Here is a 21,708-nt window from a genome sequence, read left to right as displayed (position 1 = left end):
AGCCAGGGCTCACAGCACAAGTGTCTCAACTGTCCCCCGTTTCCATACCCAAATATTCCAGGGAAGTTGGGTTTTGTTGTGACTGAGAACAACTGAGAGGAGAGGGACAGACTTTATGTCCAAGCAAAGTTACTGTCTTTTCAGCTTTGAGAATGAGCTTGAAAATGTTTGGCTGCAGGGGTAGTGCCTGCATGACTGTTACTGCTCCAAAAGAGTCCTTCTAGGTTCTTGCTGAGCAAGAACAGGAGAGTCATTGATGAAGACGGGCTTCGGGGACCCATGTGCCTCCTGACCATTGCAGGAGGAGATCTGTGGGCCATCATCACCTCTGGGGCCATCTGGAGTTTAAAGGGCACCTTGACCACCTTAGGATTCGCTTCTGCGGGGTCACAGCCCAGGACTTACCCTGATTGGCAGCTCTGTCACGGCCTCTGCGCTGTGGGACCAGCCTGGCCCAGGCAGGGCCTGGGGGAAAGAGCAGCTGGGAGATCTTGGGGTGAAGAAATGGGCACTGGGGTGCATCATGGCACCTATTAGAGAGCCATTTTGACTAGAAACTGCCTGTGGCAAAGCGGGATGGGAACGTCTCTGTCAGCAGGATTATTCCACAGCGACCACGGGTTCTAGCAGCCCCACAACCTGACCCCAAACCTGTTGTCCCTGAGACAAACCCCTTCCCCACCGCCATGTCTTTGTTCTCTGCTGCCTCTGATCAAACTCAGGAAGATTTCCCGATGCCTGGGCAGACACAAACCAGATCCCGGCTAAAGTCCACTGAGACTTTTAATGAGAACAAATATGATGCACTGTGTAAAAACAGGGAAAAAATGGAGGAAACTCTGGGCTGTTTCTGCTGCCCATGGGCAAAGGGAGACAGTTCCCCGGTGCTCACGGCTCTCCCAGCTGCACAGACCTCTCCTCCCTCCCAGCTGCACCCACCTGCACAGCAGGGATGGGCTCTCCTGGCCGGGGGCTCAGGGATTGCTGTGCACCCAGCTCTGTCACAGCCTTTGTGTCCTCACGAGGATGTGCCAGAGAGATCTCTTCAGCATCATCATAGCCCATGCTCCCCGGGGACAGGGACGAGGTGTCTCCTTCAGCTCCAGGGACCCCGGCACTTCTCTGGGAGCACAGGCTGCCCCCTGCAAGCAGCAATGCAGGACATTGCAGTTCACCCCATGGGGTCTGTGCACCACCTTCCTCCCTGCTCCTCACCACATTCAGCTCCTTCTTCCACCCTCCAGTCCCTCCATGGGAAACTCCTGGGGCAGGATTCCCCTTCCCAAGAGGTTTAGGTCTCAGTACAGCAGCAACTAGGGTGTGAGCAGGGATGGCATCCCAGGAACCAGCAGCGCTGTATTTCCCTCTCACCTCTGGGTGCATCCCTGGGTCCTGCTCCCTCCTCTGGCACCCTGGGCGTTTCCCAAGCTCCCTGTCCAGGGCCATCGTCCTCCTCAGGGTGAGAAACCTCCCTGGCATCATCATAGCCCTCTGCTGGGTCATCCCCATGCAGAACAAGAACATCTGAAAAGAGAGGGGAGCTGGTGACAGTGAGAAGATACATCCTGCAGAGCAGAGGATGGGAGGCACTGGTGTTGGCAGCAACACAGGAGACCCTCATGTCCTCCCCATCTGACAGTGACACTCAGTGACACCTCTCTCCATCACTTGTCTGCAGGCAGATCAGCCCCTTCCTGCTTCATTACCTGGTGCTGATCCCAGACCATCCTCCTCCTCACGGTACCCAGGGTAGGGCTGCAGCCGGGTCAGGGACTGCTCTGAAGAGGAGCCTGGAGAGATGCGCAGCGGGTGTTATGGAGCGAGCCCACTGACCTGGTTCGTGGCCAGCACTGCTGGGGAAGGGGGACCCACAGAGCTGGGGCTGCATGGGGAGGAGGGCTGGGAATTCACCCTGTTCCCCTGGGACAAGCTCTGTCTCAGGGGTGCTCCCAGAGCTGCCCCAGGACAGCTCATCCCTCACTGGTCAAGTGGGGTGCAGGGGCAGGAAGAGAGGGGCTGTCCAGCTGCGATCAGCAAAGCTGGTTGGGAGGCAGCTCCTCTCCCGGGCCCAGGACCTGGGTGCTCTCCCCACAGACCACACAGCCCCAGCACTGCAGGGACCACGGGCTGGGGGCTTCAGAGGGTCAGCCCTGGGGTGGGCCAGGGGAAAGGGTCCTGCAGATGTGCCCACACCCACCTGAGCGACCAAACCTCGCCTGCTTCTCCTGCACTGGGCTGTAACCAATCTCCTCATACACGGCCTCGGGGAAGAGCTCCTGGGCTGTCCTGGAGCCTGGGGACAGAGGCAGGGCTGGCACAGGGACAGGCAGAGGGGCGATGGGACCCCACTGTGCTCCCCCAGACCTGTTCCTTGGCCCAGCCCAGGACTGCTCCAACAGCACAGCCCCACTGTGCTGTCCAGGAACAGCTGCCACATCCCCAGTGAGGGCCACATCACTGTGGAGATGATCTGGGGCAGCATCACACCCTTGGAGACAGCGCCCAAGCCCCTCTGGCCCCTGGGTCATCCCCCCTTGTCTGACCCCAGAGCAGCTCACATGTTTCCTCTCCACCTGGAGCTGACGCCTGTCTGCCCCATGAGTCCATAGTAGGGCCCCAGCCTTACCAAGGGCAGGCAGGGCTGGGCAGAGGGTCAGCCTGGGGCCTGACACCGTGGAGATGGGCCCTGCTGCTCTGTGTTCCTCCTGTCTTCTTGTTTGCCCCAGGGCACCCTCCAGCACTACCCAGAGCACTGCCAGCCTTGGCCATCTCCACCAGGATAACATCTCCTCCAGGATAACATCTCCCCAGGACAACATCTCCCACAGGATAACATCTCCTCCGTGATAACATCTCCCACAGGATAACATCTCCTCCACGATAACATCTCCCACAGGATAACATCTCCCAAAGGATAGCATTTCCCCCAGGATAACATGTTCCCTGGTCCTCCTCTGCCATTTCTCTCCTTGCCCCATCTCTTGCTCCCACCACCTCTGGGCTCTCTCCACCCCTTGCTGCTGGTGCCCTATGGCCAGACAGTCAATGAGGTGCATGGAACAGGTGGCAGCACACAGTCTCATCCCCTCAGCTCTGCTTGTGCCCCTTACTGACCCCCCGCAGCACCCACAGCCCTTCCAGGAGGCATCACTGGGACCTCTGTGGAAGGACCCACCTCTGCGCCCAGCCCTGGCTCTGAGCACTTGCCCGGCCAGCAGGGCCAGGAGCAGGCAGAGAAGGGCCCCCAGGATGATGCAGATGATGACGGGCACTGAGATCCTCCCATTGACAGCCGGACGGCCCCGGGTGGGATCTGCATGGGCAAGAACATGGAAGAACAGCACCAGCCTTGGGAGAGGTGGAGGCAGCACCAGTCCTGACCCCCATCACACAAGGCAGCAGGCAGTGGAGGGCCCAGGGGGAGAGTGATGGAGAAGCTTCCACCCTGCTGAGTGCATTACAGCCCTCCTCAACCCCCACACAAACACCCCAGTGCCTCCTCCTGGGAGTTTCACACTCCAGCAAGGAGCCCCTTCCACCCAACTGTGGGTCAGAGTCTGGCCCTGGGATACCCAGCCCTGGGGGGAGGACAAGTTACCTGCTTGGGGTGGGGATGCTGCTGTCCTGGGCGCAGCTGCAGAGGAGGAAAAGGAGAGCTGGGCTGAGAGGGTGGGAGTGCACGTACCAGGGAGCCTCCCCTCCACACACCCATGTGTGTCTGTAGGTGTTCCTGACACATCCCAGCCAAATTGCCCCTCCTGTAGTGCTAGAAAGGGACCCAGGACAGGGCCCGTGGCCTCTGCTCTGGGTGGCAGGCAGGGTGGCACAGACAGCCCAGGGGATGGCCCTGGAGCTGCAGGGCCCCACGGGCAGTGGCCCAAGGACATCCAGTTCCACCGAGGCTGCTCCCTGCGTGGCACCAGCCTGCTGCACCCCACAGGAACATTCCTGCTCTCGGGAGCTCAGGGGCTGTGCCAGGACCAAGCGGGTGAAAGGCCTTCCCCAGCTCCCTGCCAATACCCGAGCAAGGGGTCCCAGCCCCAGCTCACCCGAGCAGCGCACAGCAGCATCTTCCTTATGCCGGCAAGCACGTCCGTCCCCAGGCCGGGCCCAGCAGTCCTGCAGAGACGACTCCGTCCCCCGGCACTCCACCCGCTCCAGCCAGATGGGGCCTTGCCCCACCCCAAAAGCAGCCTCACGCAGGGCAGACACCGCGGGGCCACAGCCCAGCTGCCTGCACGCCACCTGGGCATCCCGCATGTCCCAGGAGTCATCGCACACTGTCCCCCAGGAGCCGTGATGCCAGAGCTCCACTCTGCCCGAGCACCCGTCCTCGCCTCCCACGGCACGGATCTTCTCCCTGTCTGGAGAAGGCAAAGAGCTGCCATGGCACTCAGACAGCAGAGCCCTGCCAGGCAAGAGGAGCACACAGAGGAGCAGCTCCCTACCTGTGCAGCTGGTGGAGTTGGGGCACGGGGCCAAAGGCTCTGGGGGCATTTCTGGGCGTCTCCCTGAGGAAGGAAACACTGTGGTGAAGGGGCTGGCTTGTGGATTGTGCAGAAGAGAGCGGGGCTGAGCTCTGGTCATGCCTGTGTGTGCCATGTTGGTCACAGAGCAGCAGGGGGTGTCCATGGAGGGGAGGCTCCTCTGAACCCCATCTGGTCTCTGCTGAGACCTCACTTGGAGATGTCACTGCCTCCCCCAGGCACTGCTGGGTGGCAAGTGCTGCTGGACGTGTGGGTCTCTGAGAACTGTGGTCACGTTTGTGCCATCAGCAGCAGAAGAGTCTGACATGGAAATGAAAACCCCTCCAAGCTCTTTCTCTGCATTTGGCTGTGCCCAGAGGGGAGCAGAAGCTGGGATGACACCGGACCCGAGTGGCTCAGAATTACCATTGCAGGTGATGTGGGTCTCATCTCGCAGGTCATCGCATGACTGTGGGTCCCAGGGAGCAGAGGGACACTGCCAAAAAGAGATGTTTTTCTCCCCACACTGCACATAATCCAGCCAGGCAGGGCCAGACACGCTGCCATAGGGCAGGACTGTTTCCAGGGATCCTCCGTCCCCACAGCCCAGCTCCTCGCATGCCAGCGACACCGTGTCAGGAGTCATCGCGTTGGAGCAAACACTCCCCCACGTCCCGTTGTAGAAAACCTGCAGGCGCCCGGAGCAGCCGTCACTGTTCTCCAGCCTCAGGGCCATGAACTCTGGGAGGAAAGGCAGCAAGAGGAACAGGCTGGTCTGGGGCTGTGGGAGGCAGGGCACCTCTGCACTCCCCAGGCCCCCAGGCAGGCAGGGCAGGGCCAGCAAGTCCCCCTTGCAGCCAGGGCAGAGAGAAGTCCCTGATGGACACACAGCCCTGCTCTCCCCACTCACCCTGGGGGACAGCTGAGCTCCCCGGGGACCCCAGTGGGACTGAGGGCACCCGTGCACGGGTGTCCATAGGCCGGGCTCAGGCAGGGGCTCAGCCAGGGACAGCCTTGGCCATGCCCGGCTTTCCCTGCATCCCAGCCTCTCCAAGAGCCAGGATCCCAGCACATCTCCCAGCACAGACCTGAGCAGATGACGCCCGCGTCCTCTTTGTGCCCGCAGTCGTGCTGCCCCCAGGGCCCGGCAGCGCAGTCCCAGAGAGCAGCTTCGGACCCAGAGCAGTTCACACCGTCCAGCCAGATGTGCCCGGAGCCTTCCCCGAACCGAGCGGAGCCGGCCGCCTCCACCGGCCCTCCACAGCCCAGCTGGTGGCAAACGACGGCGGCATCAGACAGGTCCCAGCCATCGTCACAGACGGTCCCCCAGCTGCCCTGGTAGTAGATCTCCACTCTCCCTGCGCAGCGCCCGGACCCGTTCACCAGCCGGACCCGCTGGCTCCCTGCAGTGGGGAGAAACCCCAGGTGCTGTCAGGGGGTGGCTGCCCCCCACCCCATCATCTGGGGGCTCGTGCAGCACCGCTCACCCCAGCAAATGACTCCCACGTCCTCCACAACCCCTCCCAACAGCAACTCCTGGGCAGGGAGGTGTTGCAGAGGGTCAGGCTGGCCTCGTGCCCTGCGCACCGGACCCCTCGCAGCCCCACGGGGCCCGTCCCTCGCTCAGGCTTTGGGGGGTTGTAGGCTTTTTCTGCCTCTCCACACCGCAGCTGCCAGCACACCACGCTGGCCTCCTGCACGTCCCACTGGTCGTCCAGGACTCTGCCCCACGTCCCGCGCTGGAAGATCTCCACTCGCCCGTCGCACCGGCTCCCTCCGCCCACCAGCCGCAGGGACGCAGAGTCGGCTGGGCCTGGGGACAGCAGAGGAGCCACAGCCATCAGCGGCACCGGGCAGCACGGCAGCCTCCAGGGAGGAGGGCAAGGGGGGATTGTCCGACCAGACAGGACAAGATTGAGCCCTGTGCTGACGAGAAGCCAGGGCAAAGCCCAGGCCCTGTCTGCAGCTCACAGCCAGGTCTGCTGCTGCTGGGTGGTGGGATGAGGCTCTGCAGGGCTCTCTGTGGGGATGGGATGTGGCTGTCTGCAGCCACAGGGATGGAGCAGAGCCCCACCGACCTGTCCTGGGCTCATCCTATGGAGCACAGGCCTGGCAGTGGTGCTGGGGCCTGAGGCGCTGCCCTGGGGACAGGTGTCTGCCTCTGTTCAGACCTCAGCTCTCCCAGAGCAGAGCGGTCAGTCTGAGCAGGGAAAGCCCCCCAGGGATCCTCCAGGGAGAAATTCAGCCTGGTGCTGCCATGGGACCCAGCTTTGGTTGGCCATGTCTCCCACAAAGGGAAATGGAGCTAATGCACCATTTTCCCAGCACTGACCTGAGCAAATGACAGCAGCGTTGTTCCCGTGGGAGCATGGGGAGGCCCCCAGGGTGGTCACTGGGCACTGTCCCAGGTGGGCTTCAGTCCCGTCACAGTGGAACGAGTCTCTCCAGACAGGGCCAGTGTATCTCCCAAAATGTTCTCCTCCAGGAGTGGACTCAGCAAACCCACAGTGGAGTTGACGACAAAGAACGTGGGCATCTGAGAGATCCCAGCAGGAGGCACAGAGGGTCCCCCAGGTCCCCAGCACCTGGACCTCCACCCTCCCTGCACACGCTGTGCTGCCGTTCACCAGCCTGAACGCTGTGTACTCTGGGGACAGAGGAGGAGAGAGGGTGGGTTGGTGCTTTTGTAGCCTCGGTAGTCAGCGGAGAGTCCAAAGGGACAGATGCCTTTCTTCTCCTTGTGCATGGTTTTTGTGCTGGAGACGGTGCAATGATCCCTCCTGTCCTACACCCACCCAGCCTGGTCCTTCCTCTGTTCCCAGACCCCTGTCACAGCCCCAGTGTTCAACACCCCACCCTGAGTCCTTACGTGTGCAGCTGACAGCAGCGCTGTTCATCTGGGTGCAGGCCTGGTCCCAAGAGGGCCCCGTGGGGCAGGAGGACAGGAGGGACTCATTCCCCACACACTGCAGCTCTCCATCCCACATGGGACCAACCCCTTCTCCAAAGTGACCTCCTCCAGACACAGGCAGGGCCACGCCGCACTGCAGCTCCCTGCAGACCACCTCAGCAGCTTTGGGGCCAAAGTGGGAATCACAAACAGTTTTCCACTGGTCCCGATCACGGATCTCCACACATCCTGAGCAGCGGCTCTTCCCTCCCACCAGACGGACAAATCCTGGAAAAAAAAACACCACAGAAACTGAGAGTTCCCAGACCCTCTGGCAGTTACATGCCCACGTCCCACATCACCTCCAAGCAAGCCGTGGCCAAAGTGCCCATTGCACATCCCAGAGGAAGTTGTTGGGGAAGGGCTGGTGCCAGAAACTGATCCAAAACTCCTCCTCCCCTTGTCTACACCACCAGAGCACCCGAGGTGTGTGTCTGCCACACACTCACAGCCACAGGTGCTGCTCACACAAAGGGATCCCACACAAGGTCCTCTGTGCTGCCCGGCACGGTCCCCCCATCTCCGCAGCCATGTGAGCAGTTGGGGTCCAGGAGAACTGGCCCAGATGATGACAAAGATGCAGCTGCTCAGCCCCTGCAGAGCTTGGGCCAGGCAGGACCATCATCACCTGGGTGCAACCAGAAGCTCACTCTGATCCCAGGAGTGTTCCTGGGGTGTTGGGAGGTTCCTTTTAGGTGGGAGATGTCCCAGAGCACAGAAATGGAGCAGCTCTTATCATGGCTGGCGCTCTCCAGAGCCCTCCCCTGCCTGCTCCAGGGGGATGTTCTCATCCAGGGACACCGTGCTCTGCCCAGGGGTGCGCAGGTCCCAGGTCAATGGCCACGCAGGGGGCAGGAGACCCGCATGTCCCCCTGGCCTCACGCTGCCTCAGAGGGTGACAGCAGAAGAGACGAGAGTCAGTAAGTGCTGGCAAAGACCCTGTTTCATGGGTCAGTGTGGGGAGCTGTGGGCAGGCAGGAGGGGTTGGGCAGCTGGTCAGTGCTGCCTGCATGGGACCCTGTCCCCACAGGGCTGTTACAGTCCTGTGCGATGTCTCAGGACCAGCCCGTGCATGCAGTGATGCAGAAGAAGCAGCCAGAGTCAAGCAGTTGCCGAGCTCCTTAAGCCTCACAGATCGGGACCACACAGCCAAGCCCTGGGGTTGGGTAGCGAGGGGCCGTGTGCCGCCTGCTCCTCTGCCCAGGGCCCAGCGCTCGTGCTCTCCATCAAGAAAATTCCTGAAAAGTGCCCTCATCAAGATTCGCATGTCCCTGAGGGAGAACATCCCAGCGTGACCAGCCATCTCATGCTCTTCCTCCAAGGTGTGGGGTGCCGGCATGTTCCCTCTTGGTGTTTCCAGCTCAGGGATCCTCAGCCTTGTTGGCTGGGATCTGGCAGAATGAGTGGGAACCGACAGACACCAGCAGACACCCCAGGGCAGGATGGAGGATTCATGTGCAGCCCAAGACACCAGCTGAGGTCGGGCAGAGACACTGTTGCAGGGTTAGTTCACTCTGGGGTAGGTTCCTTCTGGGCTTTCCCAGGGACTGGGAACATGAGCAATGACAGTCCCAGCTCAGCAGTTGGACCAGCAACACTGGCACATTCTCTGGCTCATGCTTTTTGTTCCCTGAGGGCACAGCCAGGTCCCTTCCCCCATCCCAGCCCCAAAGGTGGGAACAGGTTGACTTCTTACCTGAACACGTCACTCCAGCATCAAGACGGTGAACACAGTCATGTTCACCCCATCCTGCATGTTTGCAGTCAGACAGGGCAGATTCGGTTCCATTACAGCCGACATAAGTCATCCAAATGGGGCCAGATCCTGCCCCAAAGTGTCCGTACTGAGGAGCTCCAACAGCAGACCCACAGCCCAGCTGCTTACAAACCACTGCTGCATCATTCATGCTCCAGTAGTGACCACACACAGTCCCCCACTGTTCATGGGGTTTCACCTCCACTCTCCCAGCACAGCGCCTGCCGCCATCCGCCAGCCTCACCTCCGCAGCACCTTCAAACACTGACACAGGACCAGTCAGATCAGCGTCAAGCCCCAGCACTGTGGGTGTCAGGGTGGGAGTCCCCTCCCCTCCAGACTGTCCCCAATATGGTGCAGACGTCCCTTGTAGCCCCATGGGTTTTGCAAGGCTGGAGTGAAGAGCTCTGCTGGGTCATTTGTGACCCCAGAGCTTTCAGCACTTCCTTCTACCCTGATAGACCCTTCAACCTGCCCCTGGCTCACACCCACCAAGAGCACCCACTCCTCCCCAACCAGCACCCTGACAAGAGACCTGTCCCCAAGGATCCCCAAGCACAGGCTGCTGTTTCTCCCAGGGCCCCCAGCTCCAATGGACCACAATCCGCCCTGGGCACCTCCCACATCATCATCTCAGGCCCTTGTGTATCCGCTGTGGAGCAACATGTTGATCCCAGGGAGCCCTCCCTGCCCATGGCCCCTCTTTGTCCTTGGGCATTAGCCCAGCCCTGCCCTTCTCTGTGATCCCCAGGAATGTCACATCTCTGCCAGCCTGTGGGAACAGATGCCCCAGTTCCCTTGTCTCCACAATCACAAACTGTCCCCTCCTCAGGCTGGAGCTCACCCCGGTCTTCAACACCCCACCCCGAGTCCTTACGTGTGCAGCTGACAGCAGCGCTGTTCATCTGGGTGCAGGCCTGGTCCTGGGAGGACCCCGTGGGGCAGGAGGACAGGAGGGACTCATTCCCCACACACTGCAGCTCTCCATCCCACATGGGACCAACCCCTTCTCCAAAGTGACCTCCTCCAGACACAGGCAGGGCCACGCCGCACTGCAGCTCCCTGCAGACCACCTCAGCAGCTTTGGGGCCAAAGTGGGAATCACAAACAGTTTTCCACTGGTCCCCATCATGGATCTCCACACGTCCTGAGCAGCGGCTCTTCCCTTCCACCAGACGGACAAATCCTGGAAAAAAACCCACCAAAACACCTGGGAGTTCCCAGAGCCCTCTGTCAGTTAAATGCCCATGTCCCATATCGCCTCCGGGCAAGCCGTGGCCAAAGTGCCCATTGCACATCCCAGAGGAAGCTGTTGGGGAAGGGCTGGTGCCAGAAACACATCCAAGACTCCTCCTCCCCTTGTCTACACCACCAGAGCACCCGAGGTGTGTGTCTGCCACACACTCACAGCCACAGGTGCTGCTCACACAAAGGGCTCCCACACAAGCTCCTCTGTGCTGCCTGGCACGGTCCCCCCAGCACTGCAGCCGTGTGAGCAGTTGGGGTCCAGGAGAACTGGCCCAGATGATGATGAAGCTGCAGCTGCTCAGCCCCTGTAGAGCTTGGGCCAGGCAGGACCATCATCACCTGCGTGCAACCAGAAACGCACTCTGCTCCCAGGGGTGTTCCTGGGGTGTTCAGAGGTTCCTTTTAGGTGGGAAAAGTCCGAGAGCACAGATATGGAGCAACTGCTGTCATGGCTGGTGCCTGTCCAGAGCCCTCCCCTGCCTGCTCGAGGGGGATGTTCTCATCCAGGGACACCGTGCTCTGCCCAGGGGTGCACAGGTCCCAGGCCAATGGCCAGGCAGGGGACGGGAGACCCGCATGTCCCCCTGGCCTCACGCTGCCTCAGAGGGTGACAGCAGAAGGGATGAGAGTCAGTAAGTGCTGGCAGAGACCCTGTTTCATGGGTCAGTGTGGGGAGCTGTGGGCAGGCAGGAGGGGTTGGGCAGCTTGTCAGCGCTGCCTGCATGGGGTCCTGTCGCCACAGGGCTGTCACAGCTTTCCCTAGGGACCAGTTACACCAGCAATGACAGTCCCCGTTCAACAGCATGATTGGCCACACTCGGCCGAGGTCCAGCATGTTTGTTGCTCCTTATGGCATAGCCAGGTCCCTTCCTGCATCCCAGCCCCAAAGGTGGGAACACGCTGACCCCTTACCTGAACACATCACTCCAGCATCCTCAGCATGATCACAGTTATGTTCACCCCATCCTGCATGTTTGCAATCAGCCAGGGTAGATTCAGTGCCGTTACAGCCGACATTATCCATCCAAATGGGGCCAGATCCTGCCCCAAAGTGTCCGTACTGAGGAGCTCCAACAGCAGACCCACAGCCCAGCTGCTTACAAACCACTGCTGCATCGTTCATGCTCCAGTAGTCATCACACACAGTCCCCCACTGTCCCTGGTGTTTCACCTCCACTCTCCCAGCACAGCGCCTGCCGCCATCCGCCAGCCTCACCTCCACAGCACCTTCAAACACCAACACGGGATGAGTCAGGAGAGCGCCGAGCCCCAGTGCTGCAGGTCTGGGGGAACCTCCTGTCTGAGCTGTGTCAGAGGAACCAGGGTGGGAGCCCCCTCCCCTCCAGGCTGTCCCCAGAGCAGCGCAAGGGTCCCTTCTGTCCCCACAGCTGCACAAGGCTGGGGGTGCCCAGGTCCAGCACTGCTGGGTCATGCTCCATCCCACCACACAAGGCAACTCTTCCCACCCCAAAGGCCACCTGACCCCCACCCATGCCCACCCACACACTGCCCAGCCCTGCACTGGGCAGCAGCTGTCCCCAGACCAGCACACCCTGAACAGCCCTGTATACCCAGGGCTGCAGCTTCCCCTGCAAACCACCTGCCCCAGCACCATCCAAACCCGGCCCAGCCCCAGGGCTTTCCCTGTTCCCACTGAGACCATTCACAGGACCACACATCCCCTCCTCTCCTGGTGTCAGCCCAGCCCCTGCACTGGGCCAGGCCCCCCAGGAAGGACGTCTCCCTACTGCAGATGTCCCCATCCTCTTCTCTCTGCAGGGCACAAACTGCCCCCGTGGGGTCAGGGCTACCCTGGAACAAGGGGTGCTGAGCAGCACACAAACCCTCTGGGGCACCCCAGAGGTTGGCAGTGGCCTGGGGATCTCTGGGTGCTGCCATCACCAGTGAGGCCACCACTGGCTCCAGAGGCAGAGTGCTGGGAACAAGGGGGTCCAAAATGGTACCCCAGGACAGGGTATCTGTGAATCCAGCCAGGCACAGGCTGCCCTGAACACTGGAGCCCTGGAAAAGGAGATACTCTCTCCCACCCAGATAGGCACAGGGAAGGGCACAGGCTCCATGGATCTGAGCACCTTCTGCCCCTTGTCTCAGCAGCACCTGCAAAGAAACCCCATTCCCAGACAGATCCCCATGACCACACTGGTACCCGCTGGCCCTGGGCGGTGGGACAAGGGAGTCAGCACTTACCCCTGCACAGCTGTACCCAGAGGAGCAGCCACAGCGTCTGAGGGGACAGGAGTCCCTCTGTGCCCATCCTGAGCCTCCTGCCCTGATGGCGCATCCCTCTGTGCCGCACTCCCTGCCACAGCTCCAGGGACTCGTGGGAACAATGATGATGGGAGGGCAATATATGTCTGCAGATGCCCCCCCAGCTACAGGAGGAGCCAATCGAAGCAGCAGCACCTTTTTAGACATTATCGGGAGCTATCTCCCCTCCGACACAGCCCAGTCCTCCAATGAACTTCTCCAGCGCTATTCATGACCATATATGAGGGACGGCTCCACTGCAGGTGTCACATCACTGTGCTGGTGGAACGTCACAGGACAGGGCTGGTTGTAGTGGGGCAAACAATTTTTTACTCCTTGAGCCCTGTGGTGTGGACCAGGAGCACCGAGCATGTCCTGTGACAGACTATCCAAGAGCTCGAGGTAGGGAGCGTCCAAACACTCCTGTGCTATAAGACCCATGGGGCTGCGACTGCACCGGGGCTGTGTCAGGAAGGGAAGGAAACAGCCCCTGTGACAGACCCCACAGTGCTGGGAGCAGCAGCTGGGAAAGGGCCTTAGCCCAGGGCAGAGCCCCATCCCAGGAGCGCTGGCTCACCCACCGCTCCCTGGAGAGCCCACGGAAGGTCCCTCGCAGGAGCTGGAGCTGGGACACGTCCCTGTCCTGGCAGCAGACGTGCAGCCCAGGGGCTCAGACGCGTCCCTGCCTGTCAGTGTGTCACCGAGGGGCCGTTATTCCCCACGGGTGGATCAGAGCTGCAGCCTGCAGGTGCACAAACCACAGCCCCCGCGCTCCCCCCGCGGCGCCCGGGCAGGAAGTCTGTGGTTTCCTCCGGGCGCCGTGCCCGGGCACATCCCTGCGGTGCCCCCGAGCCACCCCCACCCCGACGGCTGCAGCCAGGGCTGCAGGGGCTGCTCCTTCGGCCTCGCAGACACGGGGCCGGGCAGCTCCGGTACCTCGTGGGGACCCTGTGACAGCACATGGACGGTCTGCACCGAGCTCCATGGCCATGGGGTGTCACCGGTGACGTGAGCACTGCACCCTCCTACTGCCAGTGCTGGGTGTGCATGGGTTATACTGACAGTGACCTCACAGATCCTGCTGCCACCGCTGTGTGCTCATTGGTTACACTGACAGTGACCTCACACCTCTACTGCCACCGCTGTGTGCTCATTGGTTATACTGACAGTGACCTCACAGCTCTACTGCCACCGCTGTGTGCTCATTGGTTATACTGACAGTGACCTCACAGCTCCTACTGCCACCGCTGTGTGCTCATTGGTTACACTGACAGTGACCTCACACCTCTACTGCCACCGCTGTGTGCTCATTGGTTACACTGACAGTGACCTCACACCCTCGAGTGCCACTGCTGTGTGCTCATTGGTTATACTGACAGTGACCTCACAGCTTCTACTGCCACCACTGTGTGCTCATTGGTTACACTGACAGTGACCTCACACCTCTACCGCCACCGCTGTGTGCTCATTGGTTACACTGACAGTGACCTCACACCTCTACCGCCACCGCTGTGTGCTCATTGGTTACACTGACAGTGACCTCACACCTCTACCGCCACCGCTGTGTGCTCATTGGTTATACTGACAGTGACCTCACACCTGTACTGCCACCGCTGTGTGCTCATTGGTTATACTGACAGTGACCTCACACCTGTACTGCCACTGCTGTGTGCTCATTGGTTACACTGTCACACGTGTGTGTGCACTCTATGGACTTCTGCTGACAATGGCTCCAAAAAGCTGAATTTGGGTGGGGTATAAATATGTTTTTGTGACATCAGGAGCACCCACACGAGCCATGTGTCTGTTCCTGGCCCATCTACTACTCAGCCACTGGTGATATCATAATATCTATGTCTGATATGGGCCTGCTCCTGGCCTATTGGCTATTCAGACACCAATGACCGCAAAACCACCTACATGAACTATGGGCCTGCTCCTGGCCTGTTGGCTCTTCAGACACCAATGACCGCAGAACCACCTACACAAACTGTGGGCCTGCTCCTGGCCTATCACTGCTCAGGCAGCAGTGACATTACAAGCACCTACACATGCCATGGGCCTACTCCAGGCCTGTGAGCTACTCAGGGGTGACTGACTCAGACACCTGGTGACCTCTCCAGCACCTGTAAGGACGTGCACCTGGTCCTGGCCCATCAGCCATTCAGCCAGGACTGACATCACAAGTACATCCCAAGCCACGTTTCTCCCTCTTGCCTTCAGCTCCTCAGGCACCAGTGACCTGACCACGTCACATCCACCCACTTGCTGTCTGCTCGCCTGCGAGACACAAAGGCACAAGTGACCTCACAAGCTGTGACACAAACTGTGTGCCTGCGCTGGGCCTGTCAGCTGCTCGGGTGTCAGTGACCTGCAACCACTTACACAATCGCTGAGTCAGCTCCTGGCCTGTGATCTACTGAGACACCAGGGACCTCACCCGCACAACCTATTTGCTCTGTGCACATGTTGGGGGTGACCCCATCTGGCAGCGCCCACCCAATCACTTGCTCAATCCCCAGCAGCGGGATGGGGGAGGGAACTGGAAGGGCAAAAGCAAGAAAGAATATCTCATGGGTCAAGATAAAGACAATTTAATAAGTGGAGAAGTAATCACTCAGAGCAGGAGATACATATGCTCGGCCTGTCTCTGAGCAAAGGATGTTCTGAAGAACACACCTGCCTCCTCAGTTCTATTGCTGACCATGACGTCATATGGTGTGGAATATCCCTCTGGTCAGTTGGGGTCAGCTCTCCTGGCTTCGTCCCCTCCAGCCTCTTGTCACCTGCAGCCTCCACACTGTTAGGGCAGAGGGAGAAACAGCAAAGGCCTTGAGGCTGTGCCAGTGCTGCTCAGCAACTGCTACAATGTCAGAGTGTTGTCAAAGCTGTTCTGGGCACCATCAGCAGGGGCTGTGAACAAGAAAATTAGCTTCATCCCAGCCAGTACAATCTCCACCCCTTATTCCATACCATGTGCACCCTGCTCAGGTCCTACAGTGTTCAAGACATTGACATCCACCACCACCCCCTTCCCCACCCCTTGACATCACACACGCAGCACACTGGGTTTGGCTGGTGTGGCTCAGGTGGACCTGGGCAAGTCCCATCACACTCCTGACTTCTCCCCTCACTCAGTCAGAGCAGTTTGGAACATTCAATCAGGTTATGAACCTAAGGATGAGGAAACCTATTTACGACCAGCCTGCAACCCACAGTGGCTTTACAGGCAGCTGGGTGACCCCCACAACCAGGGAGGTGCCTCTGTTTGGCATCTCAACATCCAATTTGTGGTTCCTGGGTTCATTGGCGAGTTCTTCTGCGCTTGGCCTTGTTACACCTCAGACAATTGTCCTCAGCCCAATGAACCAGCAGCTCCAGATCCTTCTGAAGAGCCTTCCTACCCTCCAGCAGATCAACACTCTCACCCAATTTGGTGTCATCTGCAAACTTACAGAGGGTGCGCTTGATCCCCTTGCCCAGACCATTGATAAAGAGAATAAACTGGCCCCAATACTGAGCCCTGGGGAACACCACTCATGACCAGCCACAACTGGATTCGCTCCGTTCACCACAACTCTTTGGCCCGGCCCTCCAGCCAGTTCTTTATCCATCGCAGATACACCATCCAGGCCATGAGCTGCAGCTGCTCCAGGAGATGCTGTGGGATACAGTGTCAAAGGCTTTACTCAAGTCTAAGTACACAACATCCACAGCCTGTGTGGCGGATTCACTCCCCCACGACAGACTTTCCCTCATCTGCTAAGGCGGTCACCTTGTCACAGAAGGAGATCAGGTTGGTCAAGTGGGACCTGCCTTTCATAAAGCCATGCTGATTGGGCCCGATTCCTCGTCTCATATGTGTGACCTCCCAGTCCCTTTCCCAGCCATGTTCCTGCTGTTGGCCTGTCTCCTGCAGAGGCACAAGTGACCTCACAGTCCCCTCCACAGCCATTGGCTTCCTACTGGACTATGAGTTCCTGAGACACAGCTGGGAACATGGCATCGTACCCAGCCATCACCCTCCTTGTGGTTCAGTGTGTGAGCAGATAAAACTAAGCTGGTTTCATCAAATTTATCTAATAGATTTCTTATCAAGGGTTTGAGTGGAGAAATGTTCCTCAGAGGATCTCCTGTATTTACACTGGCGCATTTTATATGTCTGCTTCTGTCTCTTTTTTTTTTTTTTCTTCTTCCTCTGTCTATTCTGTCTTGAAAGAGCTCTCCAAGGAAAAGATTCATGGAATCCTAGAATAACACAGGTTGCAAGAGACCCCTGAACACCATCTCTGTTCCATTGACCTTTATGGCACCCCGAGGAATAGCTGGTAGTGTTTGTGCTCACTTGGGTTCATCTCACTGCATGCACACAATGGACATGCACATGATCTGTATGTTTACAACTCATTTGGACAATGAAAACATGGAGTTTGGATCTAGTGTTTCATAGAATTGTAGAACATTCTGAGTTGGAAGGGGTGCACAACGATCATCGAGTCCAACTCCTGTCCCTGCACAGGGCAACCCCACAGTTCACACCATGTGTCTGAGGACGTTGTCCAGTCTCTTCTTGAACGCCGTCAGGCTTGGGGCCATGACACCTCCCTGGGGAGCCTGTTCCAGTGTCCAGCACCCTCTGGGTGAAGAACCTTTTCCTCATGTCCGACCTAAACCTCCCCTGGTGCATCTTTCTTCCATTCCCTTGGGTTGTGTCATTGGTCACCAGACAGAAGAGATCAGTAGCTACCCTTCCTTCTGCCCTTGTGAGGAAGCTGTAGCCACCATGAGGTCTCCTTTTAGTCCTTTCTTCAGCTCTGATGGTGAGAAACCCCTTGGCTTGCTTTCTAAAGCAGAAAGGAGAAGCCATGACCTCCAGGCAATGGGAAGGGGGATCCTGTCCCTCACACAGGGCTCAGGGCTCTTCCTGGGACCGTGGGATGTGGGTATGCAAGGCTGAGGGAAGGACAACACTGGTACAACAACTTCCAGCTTCCCCATGGGGCTGCAAGGAAGCAACGAGGCCCCAGTGCCAAGAGGACAACACGTCTTCTCGTAGACCTCAGTGGCAGAGACAACTGCCATGGCCAAGGGGACAGAGACCTGGGTTCTGTTGGTGCCTTCCAGCCTTGCCAACACCCTTTGCCATCTCCATCACAGGCTGTTCTACACGGTCCTACACCTGCCCCTCTTTCCCTGCAGGCTGCAGACACCCATCTGCTTCCCCACCTGCTCTCAGCCCAGCATTTCTGTCCCTTCACTGATGTGTCTGCACCCTCACTGGCTGTTCTTCGGCAGAGGTTCTTTTCCAGCCATGTTCCTGCTGCTGGCCTGTTACCTCCAGAGACACAACTGACTTCACTATCCCCGCACAGCCACATGCTTCTGAGTGGATTATGAGTGTCTGAGACACAACTGACCTCACGATACCACACCCATCCATCCCGCTCCTTAGCCCCCAGGACCTGACCAAGACTGAAGCATGTTCTACACAGTCTTACACCTGCCCCTCTTTCCTTGCAGGCTGTAGACACCCATCTCGCTTCCACACCGTGTTCAAATTTGTCAAATATGTTTCCTACTAACAATGTGCATGAAAAGCACTCCTCACTGGAGCAGCTGTATTTATGTTAACACCTTCTATATCTCCCCTTTTGACTTTCTTTGTTTTAAATTCTTCTTCTACCTATTGTCTCTCCAGAAACCTCTCCAAGGCAGAAATTCTTTCAAATCAGAGAATAACTCAGGTTTGAAGAGAGCCCTTGTCTCACTCATCTTGTCCCACTCTCCTGCTCAGGGCACGGTCAACCAGGTGAGGTTGCTCAAGGCCTCCACCCAGCTTTGCATCATCCTCAAAGGCAATGAAAGTGCACTCTGTTACATCTTAGAAGGGGAGTATAAAGATGTTCAACAGTGTTGGCCCAAGTGCTGTTCACTGAGAGATGACACTAGTAACTGGCTGCATGGAGGACTTTGTACCACTCATGATATTTGGGCTTAATGGTTCAGCCAACTTCCCACACAGCATCCACTTCTTGAGCCCCATCAGCACCACTCTGCCCAGAAGGACACCATGGCTGAGGCCTTGCAAGCACCCTGTACACAACATGCCTTTCTTTCCCCTGTCCATTTGGGTTCCGCAATCCCTTCCTTCGCCTTCACATTCCAGGAAATGGGTGTAGGAGGACATGTCCCATCCCTTTCCCAGGGAGGGAGGTAGGGTGACCAGCCTGTAACTCTCCCAGTTCCTATTCCTGCTCTTCTTGAAGATGGGTTTGAGGTCTGCGTTTTTTAAGGACCCCAGAACCATTCTGGTTTCTATGGCACTTTTGAGAGCACAATCCGGAATCATGGGAAGGGTGACGTAGCAGACAAGAACACGTGCAATGAGCCTGTCCAAGGCAGCTGAGATGAATCTCACTGGTCAAACGGGGTTTGTTCCTGTAGTCAAACACAGAATTGTCAGGGTTCTGTCAGGTGTCAACATCTGAGCTGGCCTCATGGACTCGTTATGCACCCAGGGCTGCTCAGAGACAGAGTCTGTCCCTTTTACACACAGAGCCAGGTGTCACAGAGTCCCTCTCGACCTCCTGTTGCCACTCCCAAAGGGCAGGAGACACCTAAGCCCTGTGGTGTGTCACCCTGCTCTGCACTCATCTGACTTGTGCCATGGCAGGAAGAATGGACACAAGGAGCTCGCTTGAAGGAAGCACATCCCAGTGCTGCATTCAGGCAGTTAACAATGGGATGTTACTTCCAACACGAAGTGACCTCATGATCTTGTCTGTCCCACAGGCCTTCATGGAACCCTAAGGAATAGTTGATGGTGTTTGTGATCACTTGGGTTCATGTCACCTCAAGTACATGATGTGCGTGCTCACAATTCATCTGTACAAAGCAAACACGAACTGCTGAACTACTCATTCAGTGTCCATCCATGGAGGGAAGAACAACCTCTGTGGGTGAGAGGCCAGTGCAGGAAATGGTGGTTGTGAGGGGCCAGTGCATGATGATTGACCTGAGGCTCCTTCCCAAGGGGTGTCCAGTGCACACGGGCACAGCCCAGCCCCTGCTCTGCTGGTCCTGCAGGTCTCTGGCAGGAGGCCTGGCTGTGAGAGGACACTGCTGTGTGCCCAGCCCTGCACACACACACTGTGCAGCTGCACAATGGTGTTTCATCTCTGGGCCACATTCTTGTAGATGTTCTTGACAGAAACTTTGCAAGAAGACCTAAGCCTCCAGACACTGCCCTAAAAAGATCACTTTTCTGCATAGAAGCACTGTTACGGAGGCCAGCTCTGTCACAGCAGTGCCCATTGCCTGTCCCTGCCTGCGCTCACAGGACTGACACACAGCAGGACGGTGACCAAGCTGCCAGAGCACTCAGGCCTTGCACCAACACAAGGGATGAGAAGGAGAGTGTGGGAGTGGAACGAGAACAGCTCTGGAAGACCAAGGGCTGCTGCTCCCTGGCAGCGCTGCCAGGCTGGGACTCTGCTCCCCGCCACTAATGCAGACAGAAACTATCCCTGCAGCTCCAAAAAGGCCTTAATAGAAGATCTCAGGGGAAAAATAAATCAAAACAAAACACTGCAGGGCCTTTTATTCTTTTTTCATAAAAATAGAAAAAAGGGCTCCTCATTTCCATAGACACTTGGTCAGAAAAAAAGGCAGAGAGTGAATTAGGAAACGAATGACAACACTATCACAAAACGCAACCACAACAACAAGAAACGCTGAGAATGTAATGAGTTACACTCTAACTGCTATGCAGAGGGTGAGAGTTTGTTGCTGTTTATAATTGTAGAAGTGCAGTTATCAATTTCCACACTGAATCCTGGAGCTCCTGGTTCCTCACGCTGTAGATGAGGGGGTTCACTGCTGGAGGCACCACTGAGTACAGAACACACACCACCAGGTCCAGTGAAGGGGATGAGGTGGAGGGGGGTTTCAGGTAGGCAAACATGGCAGTGATGATGAACAGGGAGACCACGGCCAGGTGAGGGAGGCATGTGGAAAAGGCTTTGTGCCGTCCCTGCTCAGAGGGGATCCTCAGCACAGCCCTGAAGATCTGCACATAGGACAGCACAATGAAAATAAAACAGATAAAAGCTAAAAAGACACCAACCACAAGAAGCCCAGCTTCCCTGAGGTAGGAGTGTGAGCAGGAAAGCTTGAGGATCTGGGGGATTTCACAGAAGAACTGGTCCACAGCATTGCCCTTGCACAGTGGTAGTGAAAACGTATTGGCCGTTTGCAACAGAGCATTGAGAAACCCAGTGGCCCAGGCAGCTGCTGCCATGTGGACACAAGCTCTGCTGCCCAGGAGGGTCCCGTAGTGCAGGGGTTTGCAGATGGCAACGTAGCGGTCGTAGGACATGATGGTGAGAATATAAAATTCTGCTGAAGCAAAAAAGACAAACAGAAAGAGTTGTGTAGCACACCCTGCATAGTAAATTACCCTGGTATCCCACAGAGAGTTGGCCATGGATTTGGGGACAGTGGTGGAGATGAAGCCCAGGTCGAGGAGGGAGAGGTTGAGGAGGAAGAAGTACATAGGGGTGTGGAGGTGCTGGTCACAGGCTATGGTGGTGATGATGAGGCCGTTGCCCAGGAGGGCAGCCAGGTAGATGCCCAGGAAGAGCCAGAAGTGCAAGAGCTGCAGCTCCCGTGTGTCTGCGAACGGCAGGAGGAGGAACTGGGTGATGGAGCTGCTGTTGGACATTTGCTGTTTGTTGTCATGTGGGCTCTGTTCCAAAAAAAGAAAAAGCAACGTAAAATTACAACAGAGTCCTCTTAGCAAAGCCACACCATTTTTATAGATATCACCGCAATAGAAATGCATTTCCTTTCTCTGATGTGTTATGGCTGAGTGTGTGGTGAGGAGCAGGACCTTTGCCCGTGTGCTGCCAAGCAGCCAGCTTTGCTCTGCTGCAGTGGGGACATGGGGGGAGCTGGTTTGTGACACCTCTGACGTTCTCAAGGAATGGCAGATGTAATCCACCTTCAGTCAAAAACCTCAA

At 57.7% G+C, this 21,708-nt stretch overlaps 1 protein-coding gene and 1 pseudogene across 1 annotated transcript; both read right to left on the bottom strand.

Moving 5' to 3' along the window:
* Positions 1-888: 888 nt before the first annotated feature.
* Positions 889-15,395, bottom strand: LOC135999709 (scavenger receptor cysteine-rich type 1 protein M130-like; annotated as a pseudogene).
* Positions 15,396-20,480: 5,085 nt separating this feature from the next.
* Positions 20,481-21,029, bottom strand: LOC135999708 (olfactory receptor 14J1-like; the record flags this gene model as incomplete). The annotated part of the gene is made up of 1 exon (XM_065653265.1): positions 20,481-21,029. A coding segment is annotated over one exon (549 nt), but the record flags the coding sequence as incomplete, so codon positions are not given.
* Positions 21,030-21,708: the final 679 nt, after the last annotated feature.

Source organism: Caloenas nicobarica, chromosome 29, assembly GCF_036013445.1.
Source record: "Caloenas nicobarica isolate bCalNic1 chromosome 29, bCalNic1.hap1, whole genome shotgun sequence".
Lineage (NCBI taxonomy): Eukaryota > Metazoa > Chordata > Aves > Columbiformes > Columbidae > Caloenas > Caloenas nicobarica.
This window is presented reverse-complemented; position numbering and strand designations above follow the sequence as displayed.